Source organism: Ambystoma mexicanum, chromosome 10 (genome assembly GCF_040938575.1).
Source record: "Ambystoma mexicanum isolate Mex_15411 chromosome 10, UKY_AmexF1_1, whole genome shotgun sequence".
Taxonomy (NCBI): Eukaryota; Metazoa; Chordata; class Amphibia; order Caudata; family Ambystomatidae; genus Ambystoma; species Ambystoma mexicanum.
This window is the reverse complement of record NC_090932.1, coordinates 70,699,867-70,718,525: the sequence shown is the minus strand read 5'-3', so window position 1 is coordinate 70,718,525 and position 18,659 is coordinate 70,699,867. Positions and strand designations below refer to the sequence as shown.

At 46.1% G+C, this 18,659-nt stretch overlaps 1 protein-coding gene across 1 annotated transcript in view; it reads left to right on the top strand.

Annotated features, from left to right (window-relative positions):
- The window catches only part of CHRNG (cholinergic receptor nicotinic gamma subunit), a 265,266-nt gene that overhangs the window by 218,923 nt on the left and 27,684 nt on the right, over positions 1 to 18,659 (top strand). Inside the window, exon 9 of the mRNA XM_069617539.1 lies at positions 13,700 to 13,814. Coding sequence (XP_069473640.1) covers positions 13,700 to 13,814 — 115 coding nt within the window. The remainder of the gene's footprint in view (positions 1 to 13,699; positions 13,815 to 18,659) is intronic.

Genomic DNA, 18,659 nt, shown 5'->3' with positions numbered 1-18,659 from the left:
CTCCACTGTGAATGAATATGGTTCAAATAACCTGTTCTATATGATAACGCGCCTGTACACAAGTGTTTCTAGGCCCGACAAGACAAGGAAGGGAGGACAGAGGGAGGACAAGACAAACGATCTTACTATGCCTTGTGTTATTCAGATAATGCAAGTGCTGTGATGTAAAGTGCAGCGGGTAGGGAGGCCGGGGTAGTGCCAGGGAGGGGGAAAGGGGAAGTGCATTCAGGGCAGTATTGCTCTGAGTGAGTACAGCCAGGGCAGAGCAGCTCTGGGTAAGTGCAAGGCAGCCATGGATTGTGGGTAACAGTTACAGCCTCTAAGTTCGATGTAGGCCGGGAGGCAGTGCAGGGAGGACTGATCATGGAGGAACCTGGTACCCAGTGAACTCTGAGGGTAGCCAAGCAACCAGTCGGCACAGGAGACAGGTAGGTCAGCAGGGGGAGAGAGAGAGAAAGCAGTGGAGAAAGCAAAGGTCTTGAGCTGCTTCCAGAACCTCAGGTGGTCCGGCTCAAGTTTGAGTGGGGCAGGGATGCCATTCCAGAGGGAGGCACCTGCAGAGGAGAGAGAGAGAGATCTAACCCCCACTATCTGCCTGGAGAAGCGTCTGACCCTCAGGAAGTTAGAGGTGGCTGAGTGAAGGGCTTGAGAAGGAAAGTATTCTGGAAGAGAAAGTTGGATGTAGTGTGGGCCTTGGCCCCAGAAAGCCTTGTGGACAATGCAGAGGGTCTTGCATTTGTTCCACTCAGAAGGGTCTGCCATCACGTTTTAGCTCACTGCACCCTTTCCAAACATGTGTTATATTTTGGTATGTTGCTCGCACTATAATAAGGATTTTCATTAGAATAAAATAACCTATAAAACATACATGACCACACCCATTAGCATAACAACATGGCAGTGCTTTACATCAACACTAAGACTCGAGTCTAAGTGACAAGGGAGGCGCCAATACAGCTTCTGCGCCCAGAATTGTGCTTACCCATAAAGCACGCATAAGAGGGCCTTCACCCACTTTCTGCAGCAAACAGGCACTGAAAATAGCTCACATAAATGTTGCTCTAAGCTACATTTTTTCGTATTAAAGTTTTTTATAGCTACAAAGAAACTATTAACACTATAAAAAGCCATATTTAGATAGAAATCAGTTAACTCTTCCTCAAACGATAAAAAATAATATATATATATATATATATATATGAATTTACTATGGGGCCATAGTTCATAATATGACCATTACTATATACACAGTAATTTGTATCATCCATATTGGCCAACTATTGTGCTTTTCAATGGGTCTAATTGTGTACAATCGTCCTAAAGAGATGTCGTAAAGTTTAAACCCCATCCTCTCTACAATATCTACATTTTCTAAATCATTTTCTAAATCGTCTTACAAGGTGATTGATAGAGACACGGGATGAAATGTTGTTTGAAGACAACTTCATCACTAGTATTTTTTCCAAATAGAAATGGAAGAAGTAACAAATACACTGAAAGTTACCCTAAACCAGTACTATAACTCTCCTGAAATGACTTAACTTCCGTTTTGGACTTCTACTCTTATGATCTCTCATCATTGATTATACTGGCTAGGACTGATGGGAGGCGCAGTCCAAAATATCTAGAGAGCCAAACATTACAGACCCATCGCCTAAAAGATAACTTATCTTGTCTTTTATGTAATTCTAGTGTAAACCTTCAAAATAAACTGTAAACACTCATTTAAAAAAAAAGGTGTTTTGAAGGTTTTTAAGGCGCATATCATAACACTGCAGAGCAAAAGTCGAAATGTGCAACGACCTAAACCAGAATCAAGGACATCAGTGTGACCACCAGAAAACGTGCATAAATCTACCGCTACCTGCCCACAGCAGTAATATTTCCATGTGGAACCCATTTGTCCCTTTCCAGAGAATGCTGAAGTCAAGTGTTGAAAACACGTGCCTCTGCGCATGCGCGAAAGCAGAAGACTTCTGCCGCAACAGAAACCCAGCAGCCCTTGCGCAGGATGTGCCAGACAAGGCCATTGGGTCTTTTACCACCTAGCCGTGAACCTGAGGCTGGCATCTGATTCTCCACTTGCCCTGATGCACCCGGAAGAGGGTGCCGAAATCTCCACCTGGTGTTCCTAGGAACATTGCCACACAACGTACCTCAGCCAGCAGCCCATTTTTCAGGGACGCCAACAGGGACATTATGCCCCCCCCCCCATAAAAAATAATATCTGTAAAGGCGGCCTGGCCCAAGCAGCTTGGGAAAGGATGGGTGGAGATGAGTGAAGTCTGCATGGTCTCTGGATTCTTTATCTGCCAGGTAACCTGCAAGATGGCGGCCTAATATCTGTGCTAGACTTGGTGATCAGGGTCATTGGCAACCATATTGTGGTATTGTCGCCCCCCAGGCAGCACGTCATGGGGGGGGGGCCCGCCCCACGTGGTATATAGGAAGGGGAGGAGAGATATAATAAAAGGATGTATGCCCTCCGGAAAAGGGCAGTGCAGACCACGAACGATACCCGAGTGTTCGTGTGGTTTTTATGTGCAGCGTAATAGCAGACCGCTGCGACTCCGTTCGTGCCAGCTTGTAAGAACATGAATATCACATTGGCGACGAAGAGGGCAGGCTGCAACCACACGTGGTGGAGCCGGCTCCAGTCTACGCCAGAGCAGTTGTCTTACGGAGCAACGCAGGAAGACAGAGCCCAAGAGGCTCGAAAAGGAAAAGAAGACAACAAGGTTGTAACCAGCAGGTGAGCAAGCACAAGCACGGCCCCAACAAACATCTCTAGACCACGCCCCTACCCCAGAAGCCTAGACCCACTACACAAGGCCAACAGAAGAGGGTGGAAAGGAAGGGGGATCAGCCGTCCCTAAAGGAAAGAGGGAACAGCCCGATAGAAGACTATCATGGACCAGACAGAAAAGGCAGGTTCTCACGATGGACAGCCCACAAGCAAGCTCAGCCAGAGGGAACACCCACAGGAGCGCAAGGGGAGGAGCCACTGAACCAGAAGGGCCCATCCCAGGTTTGGACGTCACCCATGGCTCTTTAATGAGACCATTTGACCCATGCGCAACAGGGGCAGTGCTGCACTGGGATCTATGGCTCCAGCAGTTTGAGCTCCATGTCAAAGCAAAGAAAATCACAGAAGCAGAGGAATTAAGGACACTTCTCAACCTTGGCACACTAGCAATGAGGCTGTTTAACGCCCTACCCAATAGAGAGCAAGCTGATGACTATGAAGCAGCGAAGGCAGTCCTGAATAGAAAATTCAAACCAGAGTTCACCCCAGATTACGAACGCCTCCAACTGAGCATGACCCGATAAAGACCAGAAGATCAAATTGCTGATGTACACGCCCGCATAAGAGAAATGTCCCTAGGCTGTGAGTTCACAGACGAGGATTTTGCAGTACATCAACAAATCATTCCCAGAATCTCATCGCAGAAGCTGCGCAGGGCAATTCTATCCGAGGAAAACCTACCTCTAAACCAAATCCTGGTAATAGACCGACAAAGAGAATGTACTGACGCGCAAGTTGCAGCGATGGAAGTACCAATGAGTAGACTGCCAATTGACAACCACATGGAAGGAGAAAGAATTGCAGCCATCAAATCCAGGCCCAAAGTGAGGAGAACTGCCAACATCCTGCCGCATCGGCAAAGACAAGCGGAAAGAATCCTGCAAATGGTGCGCAGGGGCGTGGCACAAGGACAAACCTTGCCCAGTGCTAGGAGACACCTGCCAACAATACAAATGACAAAATCACTTTGCAGCCGTCTGCCTCAACCCTACTCTTCAGAAAGAAACAGGGTGTCTAAGCCCTGCCACATACAAATGACGAGACAAAGGCAAAGCGAAAGCTGTGGCCTCAGATCAAAAACAATTCAGTGACAGCGAAGAGGAGGAGGAGGCGTCAGATGAAGATTCCTCACCTGAAAGGCCAAAAAGCTGACCTAAGAAATGCAGTGAGCGAGTCACCACAATCTCAGCCATTCAACCAGCCAAGAAAAAGCAAAACAAGACGAGGACGGCGCAGCCAACCTGCTTGATCCTAGCAGACGGAATCTACACAAAGTACTAATAGACACCGGAGCAAAAGTAAACGTAATGCCCCCAGTGAAGTTTGAAGAAATTAAACCATTACTGCAGCTCCAAAACAAGATAGTGCAGCTATTCGCGTACAAGTGCAGCTATTCGCGTACGGGTGCAAGAAACCACTCTCGGTAGTGGGATCATTTTGGTGGAACCTAACACACAACAGAACAGGACCTGCATATATGTAGTCGACTTAGGAATAGAAACCCTCATGAGCGGCAAGACTGCCCAAAAACAAAAACGGATCATTTGCATTCAGCATCAAACCCCCCGAAGTCGACAGACTACTTGGAAAATACACCAAGCTATTTCAAGGGATTGGGTGCTTGTAGGGGCGAACAGTCAAGCTGCACATTTGCCCGATGTTGAACCCAGGGTGGTATGACATCGCCGGCTTTCCTTCCATTCATGAGAAGCTATGGAAATCGAACTAGAGAAACTAGAAAACATGGGGATCACTGAGAATACATCTGGCCCCACCCATTGAGTCTCCCCCATGGTGGTAACACAAAAACCCAAGCAACCAAATGCAGTCTGCGTTTGTATAGACATGTAACTAAGAAATGTGACAATAGGACGAGAATGCCACATAACACCAACCATTGATGAACTGATTGTGGATCCTACAGGAGCAATGGTGTTCAGCAAGCTGGACCTATGGTCAGGATACCACCAAATGGGCCTAGCCCGTGTATCAAGATACATCACAACATTCTCATGTCACCTTGGCCTTGCAGGTTGAATTCTGGAATATCCTCGGCGGCCAAGGGATTCCAGAATGAGATCCGGAGAGTGTTGCACGATAGGGCTGGCACGACCAATGTCAGTGATGACATCCTGGTTTACGGGAAGTCTCCAAAGGAGCACAACGCCCAGCTAAGTGCTGTACTACAATGAATAGAAGAATCAGGCCTAACGTTACATGCCAAGAAGTGTGAGTTCAGGAAAAGTGAACTCGCCTTCTTTGCATTTGTGTTCAACGCCAAAGGTGTGTCACCTGACCCAGCCAAGGTTGCCAACATCAAAGGAGCCAGAGCCCCTACTTCCATCTCTGAAGTCAGAAGCTTCATGAGAAGGGCACGTGCTATGGCAGGTTCATTGCAGATCTGGCCACAGTCGCTGCCCCACTAAGCTAGCTAACATGAAAAGAGAGTCCATGGGAATGCTGTGAAAAGCAAGAAAAACCTTTCCAGCAGATCAAAGACTCACTAACAGGAAAAGCAAAGATGACGTTATTCAACATCAAGCAGAGCAAGAAAAAACTTTCCAGCAGATCAAAGACTCACTAAAAGGAAAAACAAAGATGACGTTATTCAACCCCAATCAGAGCAAGAAAAAGCTTTCCAGCAGATCAATGACTCAATAACAGGAAAAGCAAAGATGACGTTATTCAACATCAAGCAGAGCAAGAAAAAACTTTCCAGCAGATCAAAGACTCACTAAAAGGAAAAACAAAGATGACGTTATTCAACCCCAATCAGAGCAAGAAAAAGCTTTCCAGCAGATCAAAGACTCACTAAAAGGAAAAACAAAGATGACGTTATTCAACCACAATCAGAGCAAGAAAAAGCTTTCCAGCAGATCAATGACTCAATAACAGGAAAAGCAAAGATGACGTTATTCAACATCAAGCAGAGCAAGAAAAAACTTTCCAGCAGATCAAAGACTCACTAAAAGGAAAAACAAAGATGACGTTATTCAACCCCAATCAGAGCAAGAAAAAGCTTTCCAGCAGATCAATGACTCAATAACAGGAAAAACAAAGATGACGTTATTCAACCCCAAGCAGAGCAAGAAAAAGCTTTCCAGCAGATCAAAGACTCACTAACAGGAAAAGCAAAGATGACGTTATTCAACCCCAAGCAGAGCAAGAAAAAGCTTTCCAGCAGATCAAAGACTCACTAACAGGAAAAGCAAAGATGACGTTATTCAACATCAAGCAGAGCAAGAAAAAGCTTTCCAGCAGATCAAAGCAGAGCACCGAACTGTTGGAAGGCAGCAGCCCAGTGGGCCTGGGAGCAGTGCTAATTCAAGTGGACCACAAAGGTACCATATACCCCATCGCATTCAATGGCCGACCCCTCAAGAATACAGAACAGAACTGTGCTCATATTGAGAAGGAAGCGCTGGTGATACTGTGGGAGCGCCAGCACTTTCAAGTAAACCTCCTCGGCCAGCCTGCCCGAATATTCACGGATCACAAACCACTGATCCCAATATTCAAAGGATCGACACAACACCTGCCAGAAGGCGTCATCCTGGAAGGACACTGCATCGTACTACCGGAAATGCTCAAAGAACAGGCACTCCCGCTGGCACATGATGGACATCAAGGGGTAGTGAAGACCCAGACATACCTAAAGTCCTGGGTTTGGAAACCCAAGATCCAACAAAAAGTCTTAGCCCTAATCAAAGCCTGTGTAGCATGTAAGTCCTCCCAGTGGCAGATGGCCCTAAACCCTATATCCAGCACCCCAGAAGCCAGAAAAGATGGGAATCGATCACCCGAAAAATATCACACTTTCCCCTGGTGCCACCGCTGATGTGGAAAGAGAGCTGCAGCCCCATAGACGGTTGAGCCGCCGACTGGCCTAAAGGAATCCCCAGGAGAAGATGAGAGGACTGACATGATACTTCAATGACACCTGAAGTGCCCAGACCCCGTGCCTGAGCGAGAGAGAGGATCCCGCTATGCGTGGGGGAACGCCCCTAACGGTCATGGAGACTACGAGGGTACATACTCCAGGGGATATACCATCGAGAGACAGGGGCACCGCGGTGAGCACGTTGAAGACCATGCACCACACACCACTGAACTAGATAAACACCACTTTGGTATTACACACTCTGTTTTACAAATGCAAGTTTGGGAGGAATGTGGTGTAGCACGTGATAGGAGGGGGAATCCGTCCCCACGTGGTCATAGGAAGGAGAGATGTAATAAAAGGACGCACTTGCACCGGAAACAGGCAGTGGGGGCCACACACGATACCCTAGTGTCCTTGTGGTTTTTATGGGCAGTGTAATAGCCGTCTGCTGCGACTTCGTTCGTGCTAGATTGCACGAAGGTGAACATCACACATATCACGCACTTATGGCTAGTTCTACTCCAACTCACCCCCATATATATATCTTTATCTCTCTCTCTCCACTGCACCCCCGTCTAAAGTCTGTGTACTTGTTTTCCTCATCATCATCACCTCCTATAACGTCTACACATTGTAAAGAACCCAGTAATAGGAATGCTACTGCCATTCTTAAAGCTATGTTAAGGTTTTTTGTTCCAAACACTATATTTTCTGCTATCGTTAAGGAGTGCATAAATAAATAAAAACTCCACCGCTACAATGCTTTCCTCATTACCATTGAAAACACCCGGAGAAGACCACCCTCATCAAAATGGGTCGGACCACTTTACCTTCGGGGCCCGATTCCGAAGGAAGTGCCTATTTACAAAAGTGTTGTTCTGTTGCAGAAGGCCACTTTTCTAAATGGCACCCTACCTATTCTGCAGCAATAGGAAAGTGGGGGGCTCATATGAAATCCGCCACTTTCGTTCAACGTCTCATGCCGGTGGCTTTAGTGACAGCAACACGCGCAGAGCAGCCGGTGCAAGCAGATTCTGCATGCCAAGTGGCACTTCTGCAAACAAAAAGGTGGTATCTGCAATCCCCCACCCCCACTCCCCTCACCCCGTAACGCATCGTTTGCGGGGTGCAGAGGCGGCCATCCTTTCAAAGTGTTCAATCTTGCACAAGATGAAGGTTTTGACACCTTTCGCATTTGACTTACAACCCATTTTCTGTCTCTTCTCGGACTCAAAACATCTAATCTGCATTTTGCACTTCATCATCATCATCACTATGTCATTGTCTTTTGTAACATTCTTGTTCTTTTATGCAAAGCACTTTGGCGGAACCTCTATATAAATATCAATAAATACAACCAAATATTGAACCAACTGAAAATACTAAGAGGACCATTGCCGGTTCCAGAAGCACCTCAAAACCTTCCTCTTTGCTTCTGCTTCCTCTCCTCCTCTCCCCTGACAACTCCTGGCTGAAACTGAAACTGCACTGGTTACCTGGTCACCTGGTCACCCTCTGATCTCGGGCCCAGGTCCCCTCCCCCACCAGTTGCACACCTGCACTGCCTCCCTGTCAACCCCCGCACTTGGTGGGTCTGTTTTCTGTATCCCTACAGGCCCACCATCAGCACGTGACACTGACACCTGATGTCTGCATTTACCCTTGCACTTGCCACCAGCTGGCTGTACTTTTACTTATTGTTTTTATTTATTCTGTTTATCCCATGTACTGCACTGTCCCCACCCCTCCCGCACTTTTCTCCTTCTCCCCCTCCCCTGCACTTGCACGATCTCAATGTCACCTGGCCCAGTAGGATCGTTGTCTCTGTCTTCCCTCCCTTGCTGCATAGCGCCTTGAAACACTTGTGTATAGGCGCGTTATAAATGCCATATCGTATCATATCAGAGATGGAAGAATGCATTCGCTTTCCAAGTCTCACAAACTTCTTCTTCAGATGAAGAGGTTTGTGGGTCTTAATGCATTACTCCCTTTCTATATATTATTTTCAGTTGGTCTAATAAAATGTGTGATTTTAAAACTTGACTTACAGCAGCAAACATTTTGCGTTCGAAAAATGAAGTTTGGTTCCTTAGAAAAACAGTACAGAAGTAAGACCACAAGGTGGCAGCGCGAGCCTGCAGTACAGCTGACAGTGTTAAGGCTAGGACTTTCTAAACATGCTTTCTTTCCATTGGACAGCGGCACATTTGTACTTTACAGAAAGGCTCCTGTGGACCTGCAAACATGGCGATGTTCTTGGTACTCTGTAGAAATGCGTCTCTGAACTTTGCATTTGGCGTCGCAGCTGCTCTGAACATGGTAACCTTGGCCAGTAGTGGGAGCCGGTGGCGTGTTTTCATCACTCGGGACATGTTTTCAGATCTCGCTGTTCCAGTAACTAATCAAGCCACAGTGGTTTGGAGTATTTGGAGCTCATGAACGATGAAGCGTTTGTTTGGCTTCTAGAAAAATAACATTACAGTAATATTTTGCTAAAACAAGCCTTTTTTTTATTCACTTGTCTTGCAGTGCACACATAATATTATGAAGCGTCACTGGAATCGTGCACCAAGCAGATTGTGGTGCTGCAATAATTATAGTATTATATGCAGTGGTGGAAATGGAAAAAAATTGGTGGCGATCCCACAAGGGTCTGGGTAGGGAGCGGAGTTGGGGTAGGGGGCGGTGCCTGAGGAGGCGTGGTTTAGGGGGCAGAGCTTGCAGTTGACCTCCGATCAAAGTAAATGTCCAATGTAAAAGTTTTAAACGGCACTATTTCTTTCATGCTGCTTCTTTTCCAAACTATATATCAATTGCACTTTAAACCACTTCCATGGCACTGGTGATGAGTTACTTCACTGTGCGGATAATAGTTTTGACCAGCGTTGCTGAGTAAATATTCCTTAAAATGCACAATTTGCATCCCATGTTATAAAAAAAACTCCACCTTGGGTACTATTCAAACGGTGATTTCTGTTCTCCAGCCCATAAGCAACGTTTTCCTTTACTTGAACCGCTACCGGCACAGCTCCTGCAGCTCCCCTCTGAAAGCAGTTGGGTGGCTGCATAGTGTGTGATAGTTTCAATGTTAAGAGGGGTATTTATTTATTCATGCACTGTGTGTGTGATACCTGTCTAGTTATTTATTTATGCAATGTTTGTCGGATACAGGTATCAGACAAACATTGCATAAATAAATAAATAATCCGGGTCCAGGTATCTGACAAACATTGCATAAATAAATAAATAATCCGGGTCCAGGTATCCGACAAACATTGCATAAATAAATAAATAATCCGGGTCCATGTATCCGACAACCATTGCATAAATAAATAATGCGGGTCCATGTGTCCGATAAACCGGTTCGTGGCTTCAGACCGGGTCGTGGCTGAGGACTGTAACTTCATCTTGCGCTGACTCTGGCCAGATCCTGAGATCCGGCTACAAATCTAGTGCCAGATCTCGGATCCGCCGAGAGCCAGCCCAATCGCCAGTGCTGATCATACGCCGCTGCAATGGCTGCGTTTGCAGCGGCGGGTTTGTTGGGAAATCTTTCAGCATAAATAATGCACACAAAATGTGTTCTCCAACTTTCAAGGCACACTTGGTAATAAAAATGATATCCGTGCTGGGAAATCTGGCTTTTTTGTGTTTTTTCTGTTTTTAAACAGAACTTGGAGGAATGTTGCACTTTTTCTTTTTATTCTTTTAAAAAACATTGCTTTTCAGCAAGTGTGCTGCTAAGTTCTGCCCTTTTTCGTCGCACACAATGGGACACCTCCATCACGGTGGGAGTTGTTCTCCAAATCGACAGCTTTGCTCAGATAACTTCAATGGCAGCGTCAAAATAAGGTGCAGTGTGCAAAAAAACATTGCAAAGAAAGCAGTCACGCAGCTCACCTTACGGACTGATGTCACAATCAGGCATGGTGGCTCCGTTCTGAAGTTCATGCAAAAATACAAAAGTGCTCTTCTATGAAGGAACAGCACTTTTCTTAAAAGCACCATATTCTGGTAAAGTAAGAATGTGTCTGCCTGGCATCTAGAGTTGATTTACAGCCAGACAACAGCCCTAGCAGATCAGTGATGCAGGACAGGCACTGTGATGGGATTCTTTCAAAAGCTCTGGTTTTGCAGGTAAAAAAAAGAGTTAAAATATGACAAATGTGAGGTTTCATTAACATCTACTGCATACGTTGCAAGCTGCCAAATGATGTAACTGCATCCCGCTTAGACAGGAACCTTCCTTCCTCACCTTTAAAGCCAGCATAAGAAATTGGCTGAGCAACATGCCTCATCACTGTTGTCCGCTCAATGGCTAGTGATGTTACGGCTCTTCATCTGTTGTTTAACTAGTTTACGGCACTTCTTCTCCTGGCATCTGACCCACCTGTGACCAGGTCCCACTTATTGTCTTTACACTTGATTATAATTTGCCTGCCTTCCTATGTATGTAACCTCTAAGTTTTCAAGCATCCAGTTACCGCAGGGTTTGGTGCGCGATATAAATATTAAACAAATACAAAATACAAATATTTTCTTTTATAATCAAGGCATTTTCTAGAGGGCAGGCCCATTTTTCTAATTTACTGAAACCCCAGGGACACTTTTGTAAATTAGAAAAGTGGCAGATATTTTAGACATCCTTGCAGTGACGCCGGTGAATACGCCAGCACCACAATGACAGATGTCGGCAGCTTTTGCAGCTGGAAAGCATGGCAGCATCGCTCCATGCCTTCCACCCACCTCAGAATGGCGGGGCTGGAAACTGGAGGGGAAGACTGTGGGCTTTACGCAAGCTCAGAAAATTACCTTAATTTGGAAGCACATTCAAAAAACTGAAACAGCTGCAAAAAACAAATCTATTTTCCGTAAACAAAATCAAGCATAAGATTTGCAACGGCTGCTAATGCATGTTACAGGCACCAGCCCCTTATTTGTCATAATGTGGGCTGCAGACCAAAGCAGTCATTTGTGCGCCCTATGTAGCTGAGTTTCTAGGAGAACTGTATTAGGGTGACCAGAAGTCCCGGTTTTCTGGGGACAGTCCCTGGAAATCGTCCTCCGTCTCAGAGTCCCGGGAGTTTTTTAATTTTATAAAACCCGTCCAGGGATTGGAAGAGTGGGTGGCTGCGGTCCCGGTTTTTGTTGGGACCTGATTTCAAAACCCCAATTTCACGCCCCCACTTCCTCCCCTTCCCCTACCGCTCTCCTCCAATGCCCCCCGCAACAGGACAGCCACATAGAAATAGGACTACAGTTTTATTTATGTTTACTTTAGTCCTACTTCTATGTCTATGGCCTGTCCAGTTTTTTTTTTTATCTGGTCACCCTAAACTGTACCAATAGCAGGTATCAGCAGGGGGTGGTCTTTTTTAGTAGCGGCTGTGACTCCACATACCATGAATACCCCAAACTTACCAAATCAGTGCTGAATGGTCCCTCAATCAGCAAGCAGGGGAACACCTAGAGAGTTGCAAAACATATAATTTTTCAACGAGCGCATGCGTCTGCGTCCGGCGTCTCTCCGGATGTCTTGCACTACGCATCCCATGATCCTTTGCCATTGAATATGCATGCTTAAGGTTGATGGGAGCTGAAGTGTAAAGCCTGCAGAACCCTGAACTAGAGGAATCACTATTGGTGAGCTTGATGAATGTGCACAATAAAAAAGGACCCCTAGACCAACAGTGCAAGGATTTGGTTTGCCAGTTTCATTATTAAGGAGGAGGGTGTGAAATGCGTGTAGACATTTGCCAGGCGGTTAGTAATCTGGCTAGCCAAGAACACACAGAAGGAGGTGATCACACACAGAAGCAACTGTTGCAAGTCCATCAAAAAAAAAGTGCTAGAGAAGTAGATGTCTCTCCATTGGTTGAGTAAGGCCACGTGGGCACCAACAAAGACTGGAAAGCTCCGGAGTGCTTTGAAACTCAGTGCCACCTCAACCTGAGCACCCTTGCAGGGACTACTGGCGGCCGAGATCAGCCTTCGCGCAGCCAGACCTACTTTTTCAGCAGGAACCTCCTGCGTGGCACTCCAGAAGAGGCACTGTGATAGTGCTTAGTCAGACACCAAAGCTTTGTGAGCTGGCCCTCTGAGTGACTCTCCAAAACAGGTGCTCATATAGCGCTTGAACAGTCACAGTTTTATTCTTGAGTGCCTCTAAAATGCCTTTAGGCCGCCAATTGGAGGCCACTTAAAAAATGACCACCGTTTTAGACCACCTTTGAGTGGCCTGCAACGGGTGCAATTTAGCTGCCATTGGGGGTGTTTCACCCTCGAATGTCCTATGCCTAACGCCTCCACAGCCCCCCACTCGCCACCGTGTTCCGACTTCCATGTCTGCTCACCCCTCCCTACCCAAAAAACCCTTGCACACTCCTTGCCTCGCTCCTCCCCAGGGCCACACACCCCTTCCCTGACTACCTCCAGCCCTCCTCCTCCCGTTCCCGGCACTGAAAATCCCATTACCGGGTGCCTGACTTCCTTGTTCCGGTCCAACTTCATGACACGTCATGCTTTCCTCCTCTCGTGCCGCGTTCTTCTCTGGGCAGCGCTTTCTGGGCGGTCTCTTTTAGGTGCGTTCCAGGAAGCACAGTCCGAAGGCTGTATGCTATTTCAGCTCTGATGATTGCCTTAACAAAGGAGCAGCTGAGGACTTCCTCGTGAGGAGGCACCAGCATGGCACTTGAGAGCCTGTGCCATTCGCATAGCTATAGGAACAGCGGTGACGGCTCTCCTTAATGGAACACTGAAGCTCTGGAGCATACAGGCTCCCACCATGAAAGGTTTACAAACAAGTACCACATTACAGAAGTTCTTTGTTTCTTTGTAGATATGTGTTCTAGAATGTTCTGCCTCGTGGACATTTCCCCAATCTTGGGCCTGCACTAAAATACTCGCTGGATAGAGAAACTTGGTCCCTGAGTATTGGACACAGAAATGGGAGCAAGAGTGCGGCCATCTTGCTTTCGCATAGTGATGATGTCTTTTGGCTGTCTCCGCAGGTACCTCACCTTCCTCATGATGGTGACCGGCATCATCGTCACCAACGCTGTGATCGTTCTCAACGTCTCCCTGCGCACGCCCAATACGCATGCCATGTCGGAGACAGTGCGTCAGGTAGGGCAAGCAAACCGGGGCAAGGGGCAAAAGGTGGGGATGGGGGCGTGTGAGTTTGTTGGTCCCCATGTTTAGGAATCCTACTTAGAGCCAGTGAGAAGAAAGAGGGCAGGGTGTTGTGATGGAGTCTGTTGTCAGCACTGCTTGGGATTCAACTGACTCCTTGATTTAAAATGGGGTGATGGAATTACTGCCACTTTTCCACCACTTTCCCACACCCCCGATTTGTGAACTTAGAGGTGAAGTGGGGAATTTGCCGGCAGCATGTAGATGGAGGTAAGTCTTCCACTTTCCCTCTGAAAATCCTCCTGGAAGGGTATATAGTCTTTTCATCGCAAAAAGATTCATAGACTCTTTTTCCATCAAAATGTATTCATCAAAATGCTTTTCCATCGAAATAAATATTCATTGAATTTCTTTTCATTGCATTTCCAACTCAAACATACCTTAAAAATGCTTTTTTGCAAACAATTTTCAACTTTTAAATATAATATAAAAATAGATGTATGGATGTTTGGGTGGGGGAAAGGGTTACATTTAGAAAACAGGGGTTTGTTGGGGTTTGGGGAGGCCCCCTCAATAAAAAATAAATGTCGCACAAGTTAGAGGGTGCTGCCAGTGCAGCAATACATTGTAATTGTATTGAATCTATTTCAGCACTGGACAGCTCCCTCTGACTTGTGTAGTATTAGTGAGCTATTTCAGGACTGTGGATTTTTATTTTATTGGGGTTTGGGGGGCATGGGGGACCCCCCATTAAAAAATAAAATAAAAGTGTCAAGTGCACTCGCTGACACTATACAAGTTACAGGGAGCTGTCCAGTGCTAGATTAGAGATTGTTACTTTTTGTACTCGCCTTCAGTCCTGGACAGCTCCCTGGAACGTTATGCATGTTTCAGCGACTTTCCATGCAAAACATGTAAAGTTTTTATATAACGAAACTCTATTCAATGAAAGGGTTTCGATGTATAAACACTTTCCACTTTATCTATGGCAATTCGATGAAACATCTTTCAATAAAAAAAGATTTGATGTAACATCATCTCGATGTACATCTTTCGATGCAAAGACATGTAACCGAGTGGAATTAAAGCTCACATTGAATCTGACAAAATCCCTATGGAGTACTTTTGTCCACAGAATTGGTGACTAACACGTGCTGTTAATCCACTGATAATCCCCCGGTAAACCCACAGGACCCAGAGGCGGTAACAGTAAATTAGTTTGGGAGAATCACAGCCAAAATCGTGATGAGGCCCATATATGGTAGTTCTCAATTACACCCAGGTGGTGTCCCACACCGTACACCTACATTGGTAGCTGTAAATAAAAAACACTAGTGTGCTAGCACAGCGAAAATCTGTGGTACAGCGGGGTGGATCCCCCAGGAATGGAGCCACCAATGGTTGCAGCTGTTGCACGAAGATTCAGGGCAAATCACAAAAGCGTGCATGGTCAATACGGTTGCAAAATCATGCTACAAACTCGCACCGGGAATCCAGGAACCAGGAATGCTGGAGGTTTTAACTTTTCGCATCCATTTTTGGGAGGAGTTGCCATGGAATTTCTCTGCTACTTTTTACGAATCAGTGCAGGAATAGTGCCGGGTCTGCTCGGAACACTGATCCGGGAAACATGGGGTTGGCCAGATCTCTGTTTCATGGTGAAGAAAAGCATGCCTGGATGCACGTGCCACCTCGGCATGGAGCAACGTGCCGGAGAAAGACCTCACCATGTACTTGAGACATAGCACTGCTGTACCAAACAAGGAGACACAGGCCAATGTGAACGAGCCATCATACAGATTCCTACATTGAGAGACAGCCACGCTCTAGCAAAGAAGGAGAAAGAGGACAGCGACACCAAATATTGGAGAGACAGCACCAGTGTGGAAGAGAGCTACCACTGCTGCCCTAAACACAGACATTGTGCTGTGTACAGAAGAGATACCTCTGCTGTACCAAACTAAAAAAGGGAAAGGGTCATGCTGGACCAAATGCATGTGGCATAGCTCTTTTATGCTTAATACATGACGGATATCCTCACTGTACACAGCATAGAGAGACATTGCACATATATACATAACAGGAGAGAAGGAGGCCTCATACACAAACAGAGCTAGCAGTGACACGCCACGCACACATACACGCACACATCTGAGAAAACCATGAGAGGTATCAGTGGCGTGTGCCAAAACAGAGACGAAGCATTGCAATATCCGTGGCGGTAGAATTTGTGTTTTCAAATAAAGGGCTTCATTACAAGATTGGTATTATTCCAGTGGTAAATCCACCAGAATACCACCAAACAGAATTATCATTACCACTACTTGGTTTGGTGGAATTACCAACAGATTACAAGTGGTGGTGGCGGTGTTAGTCCCCATTTATGGAGTGCATAGGACTCGCTGAGGATTTGGGCAAAATGAACACTGTCAGTAATTCTGCCGGCAGTAATCCTGTCAATTTTACAATTTTTTGGCAGTACGACAGCAACATTACCACCATCTTGTGCTGGAGGTATTTCCTCCACCTCACCACCAGAGTTGTAGTACAGTGATACAGTAATGCACTGGTAATTCAGTGATAACAGTACTGCCATTTTCCCCACACTGGCATACTTGCAATGAGGCCCACACTATTTCTACTAGACCCGCCATGACCCCACCCCGAGCGCTGTCCTATCGAGTCTTGCCCCATTGCTCATGCCACTCCCTCCCGCCGGTGGTGGGTTCCCAGTTTGCTTTTTCTATTTCCAGTGCTGTTTTCATAGAGGCCGCTAGGTTGCAAAACTCAAACAAGCATCCACAGCTTATCTATGTGGCATTGATGAAACGTAGCCAAAAAATATAATACTGTGAAAATAACCCACAATAAAAAAAATCTGACGAATGTAAAACTGGAGAAATATGGAACAGAAATAGATACATGTAAAAAGAATAACAGTGTGTGTAATGGACCAGGTGATATATTTACAACAGCTACAAGAATGAAGTTGACAAAAATGACTTGAGGACTAGAGTACAAAAATAAGAAAACAAAAATGAAGGACGGGTGTCTAGAAGGACCCCCGCTGTGCATAACAAAAGAAGAAATAAGATATTACATGCACCTATGAATATCATAAGGCAAAGAGGGAATGTAGCACCTCCCCCTCCCCACCAGAACAAAAGTACAAAGACATTCTAGGCACCAGGAATATCATAAGAATGGAGGGAGTCTAGGGGTCAACCCTCCCACCCGGAGAACAAAAGAACAAAGACACTATAGGTACCCAGCAATATCATAAGACAAGAGGGAGTCTATGGGTCAACCCTCCCACCCGGAGAACAAAAGAACAAAGACACTATAGGCACCCAGGAATATCATGAGACAAAGAGGGAGTCTAGAGAGCAACCCTCCCACCTGGAGAACAAAAGAACAAAGACACTATAGAAAGCCAGGAACATCATAAAACAAAGGGGGAATGCAGCACCTCCCATAACCCATGAGAAAAAAAAACAAAGACACTCTAGGCACCCAGGAATATGCTAAGACAAAGAGGGAGTCTAGTGGTCAACTCTCCCACCCAAAGAACCAAAGAACAAAGACAATATAGGCACCCAGGAATAAGATAAGGCAACAAGGGAGTCTAGGGGGGCGACCCTCCCACCCGGAGAACAAAAGAATAAAGACACTATAGACACCCAGGAACATCATAAGACAAAGGGGGAATGTAGCACCTCCCCTTCCCCACAAGAACACAAAAACAAAGATGCTCTAGGCACCCAGGAATAACATAAGGCAACAAGGGAGTCTAGGGGGAGGGGAACCCTCCCACTTGGAAAACAAAAGAACAAAGACACTTTAGACACCCAGGAATAACATAAGGCAATGAGGGAGTCTAGGGGTCAACCCTCCAACCTGGAGAACAAAAGAACAAAGACACTATAGGAACCCAGCAATATCATAAGACAAGAGGGAGTCTACGGGTCAGCCCTCCTACCCGGAGAACAAAAGAATAAAGACACTATTGAAACCCAGGAATATCATCAGACAAAGAGGGAATGCAGCACCTCCCCTTCCCCACAAGAACAAAAGAACAAAGTCGCTGTAGGCACCCAGGAATATGCTAAGACAAAGAGGGAGTCTAGAGATCAACCCTCCCACCTGAAGAACAAAGAACCTATAGACACCCAGGAATATCATAAAACAAAGGGGGAATGTAGCACCTCCCCTTCCCCACAAGAACACAAAAACAAAGATGCTCTAGGCACCCAGGAATAACATAAGGCAACGAGGGAGTCTAGGGGGAGGGGAACCCTCCCACTTGGAAAACAAAAGAACAAAGACACTTTAGACACCCAGGAATAACATAAGGCAATGAGGGAGTCTAGGGGTCAACCCTCCAACCTGGAGAACAAAAGAACAAAGACACTATAGGAACCCAGCAATATCATAAGACAAGAGGGAGTCTACGGGTCAGCCCTCCTACCCGGAGAACAAAAGAATAAAGACACTATTGAAACCCAGGAATATCATCAGACAAAGAGGGAATGCAGCACCTCCCCTTCCCCACAAGAACAAAAGAACAAAGTCGCTGTAGGCACCCAGGAATATGCTAAGACAAAGAGGGAGTCTAGAGATCAACCCTCCCACCTGAAGAACAAAGAACCTATAGACACCCAGGAATATCATAAAACAAGAGGGAGTCTAGGTGTCAACCCTCCCACCCGAAGAACAGAACAAAGGCACAATAGAAACCCAGGAACATCATAAGACAAAGGGGGAATACAGCACCTCCCATTACCCACGAGAACAAAAAAACAAAGACGCTCAAGGCACCCAGGAATATGCTAAGACAAA